The sequence below is a fragment of the Suricata suricatta genome, chromosome 8, assembly GCF_006229205.1.
Source record: "Suricata suricatta isolate VVHF042 chromosome 8, meerkat_22Aug2017_6uvM2_HiC, whole genome shotgun sequence".
NCBI lineage: Eukaryota > Metazoa > Chordata > Mammalia > Carnivora > Herpestidae > Suricata > Suricata suricatta.
The window spans coordinates 33,153,658-33,159,657 of NC_043707.1; the positions used below are offsets into that span (position 1 = coordinate 33,153,658).

At 62.0% G+C, this 6,000-nt stretch overlaps 2 protein-coding genes across 9 annotated transcripts in view; one reads left to right on the plus strand and one right to left on the minus strand.

Annotated features, from left to right (window-relative positions):
- The window catches only part of TECPR1 (tectonin beta-propeller repeat containing 1), a 26,451-nt gene extending 23,332 nt beyond the window's left edge, over positions 1 to 3,119 (plus strand). For 3 of the 5 annotated variants that reach the window (XM_029946953.1, XM_029946951.1, XM_029946952.1), the window contains exons 22-25: positions 430 to 522; positions 1,145 to 1,251; positions 1,389 to 1,508; positions 1,670 to 3,119. In XM_029946953.1, coding sequence (XP_029802813.1) covers positions 430 to 522; positions 1,145 to 1,251; positions 1,389 to 1,508; positions 1,670 to 1,831 — 482 coding nt within the window. In that variant the 3' untranslated portion in view covers positions 1,832 to 3,119. Of the gene's footprint in view, positions 1 to 429; positions 523 to 856; positions 1,025 to 1,144; positions 1,252 to 1,388; positions 1,509 to 1,669 lie in introns of those variants that run through there. The other 2 variants (XM_029946954.1, XM_029946956.1) reach the window with 2 other exon arrangements.
- BHLHA15 (basic helix-loop-helix family member a15) overlaps positions 3,111 to 6,000 on the minus strand; it is a 3,866-nt gene continuing 976 nt past the window's right edge. For all 4 annotated transcript variants that reach the window (XM_029946959.1, XM_029946957.1, XM_029946960.1 and 1 more), the window contains one exon: positions 3,111 to 6,000. This exon is cut by the window's right edge and continues 231 nt beyond it. In XM_029946959.1, coding sequence (XP_029802819.1) covers positions 5,596 to 6,000 — 405 coding nt within the window. In that variant the 3' untranslated portion in view covers positions 3,111 to 5,595.

A 6,000-nucleotide genomic window follows, 5' to 3' on the forward strand; every position in this document is an offset into this window, starting at 1 on the left:
GTGGAGGAGGCTGGCCCAGAGGCGGTCAGACAGATGGGTGGTGGCCTGCACGCTGCTGCCGTCCCTGGGAGGACAGGGCCCTGTGTGGTGGTTGTGCGTGGTGGCCCCGGGACGGGATTTCCACCACACACCAGGCTGGGCACCTTGGTGTCCCTATTCTGAGATGGGCCGCTTGGATCCTGTTGTCTGGAACCGCCATGGGCTCCAAAGGTGGAGTGCTGGGGGCGGTTTGCTCTGCTTGGCCCTCAGCTCACGTCAGTTCCATCACCTGTGTGACCTGGCTGGTCTGGGGACCGGCCAGCCACACCCGCCTTGACCCCGAGAGCTTCCTCGGGTGGGAGGGGGTGGTCACATGGTCCATGAGTGCCTGGGGCAGCCTATTTGCTGTCTCCCAGCTGCATCCTAAGTCCGACCCCACGCTCCCTGCAGGCGACTGCTGGTACCACATCCCATCCCCCACCAAGCAGAGACTGAAGCAGGTGTCCGTGGGGCAGACGTCGGTGTACGCCTTGGATGAAAATGGCAAGTTGTTTCCGATCCTCAGTGGCCATAGGGGAGACTGGGGGTTCCCTGAGCCACCCCAGTGGGGTGAGACCCTCCCCACATCGGGTCCCTGACGCAAGACCTTCCTAAGCCCCCACAAGAGGCCATCAGCCTGTGATCTGCCTCCGCACGAGTCTGTCTCCCTCCCATGGGGCCGAGGCCAGACGATGCTGCATGGCCGCTGGGAGCGTCTCGCAGGGGGTGCCACGCAGGTCGGCCATTTGGGAACCCCACGGGCAGCCAAGGCTGTGGAGGCCACTTACCTGCGCCGTTTCAGGCAGGGATCTCACCAGCTCCCTTTTCTGCTTTCTAGCTTTTGTCACCAAACAAGGCGGACAAAGGGCAGAGTCAGGGCTGGAACCCGGGCTTGGCGTCCAGGCCTTCTCTGTATTTGTTCAAAGAATTCCTTGTCCTCAGTTTCTCATGCGTAGAGAGACGGGAGTGTGCCAGCCCAGCCCAGTGGGACGATGATGAGGCTCAGGTGGAGTACAGCGTGCAGAGGGCAGAGCTGGCTCCCTGGGGAGGCTGTAGCCCCCAGAAGCGTGGGGCGGCCCCTTCTGTCTCCATTCCCATCCCAACACTCTGGGCCTTCTCTCCCCAGGGAACCTGTGGTATCGCCAGGGGGTGACGCCCAGCTATCCCCAGGGCTCCAGCTGGGAGCATGTGTCCAACAACGTGCGCCGAGTGTCTGTGGGGCCCCTGGACCAGGTCTGGGTGCCTGAGTGGGGGGCTGGGGCCCAAGGTGGGGTTGAGATGGTCCGCGAGTCCTTGCTCTGGCCTCCCTGTTCCCACCCCTGAATCTGCCTGGAGCTGGGGGCCAGGCCTTCAATGAGTCTGTGTTCCAGGTCTGGGTTATCGCCAACAAGGTCCAGGGGAGCCACAGCCTGAGCCGGGGGACCGTCTGTCATCGCACAGGGGTGCGGCCTCGAGAGCCCAAGGGGCAGGGCTGGGATTACGGCATTGGGGTGAGCAAGGCTGGCCTGGGGCTGCATGGTCACTCAGTGTGCGCTGGAACCTGGCACCAGGGCTGGTGGGAGGCCCCAGACAGCCCCTCGGGCATGCTTGATCTCCCCGTCTCCCCACTGGGCCCCTGGCAGCCATGGGTGACGAGGCTCTCTCCCTCCAGGGGGGCTGGGATCACATCTCCGTCCGGGCCAATGCCACCAGAGCCCTCAGGGGCAGGTCCCAGGAGAGAGCTGCCCAGTGCGGTGTGGAGCAGGGCCTCCCCAGGACACCCCCACAGGTGGCCGGGGCCACGCAGGAGGCCTCTGGCCCCGTCAGCTGCTAAGGCCGCCTCCCGCACCCGGAAGCAGGCTGCACGCAGGTGTGAAGGATCAAGGGTGATCTGTGAGCCTTCCCGTCTGAGCCACTGAATGTGGATCCTGGAGGGAACCTGGCCTGAGGTCACAGCCGCCTCGGAGGCACTGGCTGAACCAGCCCAGAAATGTGAAGCTTTGTGGATGCTCCGCAGTGTCCCTGTCTGCGAGGAGGGCCACGGAGCGGGGCGGGGCCCCTTCACCCCAGCCTCTCCCGTCTGTCCCTCCCCACTCTGCCTCTTGCCTTTCCAGAAAGGGAGCCTGGAGCCTTCCAGGGAAACTGAGCCCATGAAGCCCTGGGTGTCCCCAGGCAGCTCGGAGGCATTGCCCCCTCCCCCAAGAAAATTGCTTATGGGGCTCACAGCTACTTTGTCCCATTCTGTCATCCTTTCTCAGAGCCAGACTCACAAATAGGGTTAATTAAAAAGTTCAGCAAGGGTTGACAACCGAGAGTGAAGGCTGGGGAGGGGTGTCTTCCTGGGCGGGCACAGGTGCCCTGGCTGTCCATGCGCAGAGAACTGTGGGCATCTGCCCGAGCCAGCCTTTCCCCCCAGTGGCTCTGGGGGGGGGGCCCCTTTGTGTCCGATCACACATGGGGTGTGCAGGCTGCAGCCCTGAACCCAACACCCCAGGGCAAGAGCCTCCCCCGCCAGGCCAGTAGGAAAGCTCCTTGAATAAAAACCAGCTTTTCTGCTGCTTTTTATTTGATTACGGCCCCCCACTGGTGAAGCCCCAAGTTTGCTTCCTGCAAACAGACACTTTACCTGGAGGCCCTTAGAGCCCAAGCCCATCTCTGCTGGTTTTGGAACAGAACTGCCATCAGCCTTCCCCTGGATTCACATCAGGAGGGGTCGGCTGTGCATTCGATCCCATTGGGCCATGCAGGAGTTTGTCCCCCAGAGGCTGACCTGGAGGAGTCTCCTCTGGGGTCTCCCCATGCCCGAGGGGCCCTGGAGGGAGCTGATAGTCTCAGCATTGCCGTGAATTCTGGATGTGGGACCAGGAGGCGTGAGCATGGGCTGGGGGATGTGGTCCTGTTTACACCTCACCGGCTTGTTGTCTGTCTGGTTGTCTCCGGGTGGGCCTCGTGGATTTCTCCCACAGCAGTGCCGCGCGGTCTTGTAGCTGGTGTCACGTCGCCCTTGCTCCAGGGCGACTGTGTCCTGCTGAGTGCCCGGTTTACCTGCTCAGCCCCACCGAACCTTCCCGATTCCTTGGATGCTCTTTATTCAATAAAAACTCACACCAGAGTGTAAACAACATGCTATTTTTTTATTGCTACGTTATGATCAAAATGCAGTTCTCCGCGCACCTCCGGCGGGGGGCGAAGGTTAGCAGTCTTGGGAAGTTTGTTTTTTGTTTTTTTGACACAGCATTGATTTCATTAGTACTTTGAAGGGACCATTAGGAGAAATCAAAGAAAATTTGGGTCATTTAAGGAACATTTTCACCACAATTAGAGCAGGGGCACTGGCCAGTTCCGGGCACGGGTTCCCACACAGAGAAGCCGCAGTTCTGGTTTCTCAGCTCCAGTCCATGGGGATCTTGGCCTCCAGAGCTCAGGCAGGTCTGGTCCGCAGGCAGATGCAGAGCCCAGGTGTGGGCCAACTGGCAGGGCTCCGGGCCAGTGCGTTGCTGGCTTTGGGAGCCCTCCTTGGGCAGAAGGGTCCTTCTGGGCTTGGGGTCCAAGACCAGGGTCAAGGGAGCAGACCCAGCAGCAGGCCTCACTAGCCTATCACTAGAACCTGCCCCACCCAACCCCCCATATTTAACCCCCAAAAGTGTGACTGGAACATTTAAGGGTCCTTTGTGACATCACCACAGGGGAAGAAGGCCCAGACCTCTGGGCCCAGGTCACCCTCTGGGAAGCAGAGGGGAGGCACGTGCCAGTTTGGGAAAGAAGGAGCCCTGAAGGCTGTCATCTGCAAGGTGGTGACACATACACAGCCCCTTCCACCCCCTTGGTCATTGGGCCTGGTCCCTTGGACAGTGACTGCAGGCACCCCTCCTGTGCTTTTGGCTCAGCCTGTAGGTTCACTCAGCAAGTTCAGGGGTGCACGGAGCCCCTGCTCTGGCCTCAGCTTGGCCAGAATAAGAACCGCGAGGTTTGCAGGCCATCCACAGGGAATGTGGGGCCTGTCTGTCTCCATCTCAAAGCGGCCCTCAACCTTGGCTCCTGTCGCTCGTGTCCTACCACTGAGCTTCCAGAGCAGCTACCTCTGAGGGGCAGGCCTGGAGTACCCGGGGTCCCCACCTGACATGCTTCAGGATGGCCGGGGCGGTGGGGCGGGCATGGGACCAGGCCTTCCAGGGGGCCCGCTGTGGGACTCAGAAAGGGCCTGGCCAGTGTCTGACCTGGGAAGTCAGGACTGAAGGCCAAAATGGCTGTTCTGAGAGCCACTGCCTGCTGTCCTTGATGCTGATGCCAAGCCAGGCAGTGGATGCAGTGGCTAGGGCCAGGACACCAGGGCTGGGAGTGTGCGGTGGCCCTGCTCCCAAGGGGCTCGGTCCCCTGAGGGCCTCCGGCACAGCTCTGGCTGCAAGGTCTGGTCTCCTATGCCAGGCCCACTCTACTCTCACCATAGTCCTTGTCAGTGGGATTCCTGCCCGTAGCTGCCAAGGTTGCCCAGTCCCCTCCCCATATGGGCTGTGGGCATAGGGATGAGGGAGGAGACACGGGGCGGGGCGGGGGGGGGGGGGGTGCTGAGGGCGAAGTCGCCAAGCCCGTCAGAGCCAGAGCCAGCAGGGGCAGAAATGCCACAGAAGGAAGCTTGGCCCGAGGTGGCGGGGTACCTGCCAAACTGCCCAGGCCCGCCTTTAAGGAACAGCACCAGGCGGGGGAGGGTGGTAGCTCCTGCGACACCAGGCTCCCTCCCCCAGAGAGCCCTGGAGGGCCCCCAACTCCAGCCAGGACCCGAGAACACCCCGCAGTTCTGTCAACCGCCCTCTGCCAGTGACACAGCCACAGCAGTTACAGATGTGACAATGAGCAGCAAACGCTGAGGGAGGGAGCCTCCCGGCCGATCCCCCAGGCCTGTCTCCAGCCCCTGAATGCTCGGCCATAGCCCCTCGGGCTGGACCCTCCACAGGCAGGAGTCCCCACCCAGGTAGAGGAAAGAGAAGATCCCAGCCCGTCTTCCTGCCGAGGTCCCTTCAGAATTAATTTGAGGTAATTGGATTAGGATTTGTGGGGTTTTGAGTTTCTATCGGACACATGCTGAGCTACACGCTTAAATCACCTCGGCTTAGCCACACTCCATGGCCATGGCCTTTGCTTGCTTGCTCTGTGCCTCAATTTACCCTGAACAAGGAGGCCACATTGCAGGTTGGGGCGGGACTGGGCCTGGGCCTGGACCTGAACAGGAACTGTGGAAACTTACCCACGTCCACCTTTTCCTGGAATCCTTCCCCACCAACTTGGCCTCAGGAGGGAGTTGGGAATAGACAGAATTTAGTTACAAAGTAGGCCTGTCAGCTGCAGCCTAGTCCATTAAAAAGCTGGTCCTGGGACCTATGTCAAGGTTCGGGCCTCCTGCTGCCCAGAGCCAGGGCCCCAAGCAAGCCACTCAACTGGTCTTGTCCCCTGCGGACCAGGACGTGCCCCAGGGAGGTGGCTGAGCATTCAGGGAAAATGGAGCCGCTGGGGCCAGGTCCACATGGGGTGTCCCCCCCAATCTGGGGCTCTCGGCACAGAGGCAGCAGGGCTGGGCCAGGCCGCGGACCCCCAGGCCAGGTGCTAGGAGCCCTCCCGGAAACTGTGGATCTGCGTTGAGTACCTCTGCAGGTGGCCTTCGGGCTGGGGCTCGGTGGCGCCCAGCACGCCCCCGGCCGCCGCCTGCTGCTGCTGGTAATGCTGGTAGAGCTTGGGGCCCGGCCCGTCCAGGCCCGGGAGGCGGCCGCTGGACATGGTCAGGATGGTGGAGGTCAGCGACTTGATGTAGTTCTTGGCCAGCGTGAGCGTCTCGATCTTGGAGAGCTTCTTGTCGGCCCGCACGTGCGGGATGACCTCTCGCAGGGCCTGGAAGGCGTTGTTCAGCTTGTGCATGCGCTGCCGCTCCCGCTCGTTGCTCTCCAGCCGCCGCTGGACGCTGTTTTCCCGCCGGCCACCGGGCCCCGAGGCCCCCGGCCGCCTGCGCCCGCC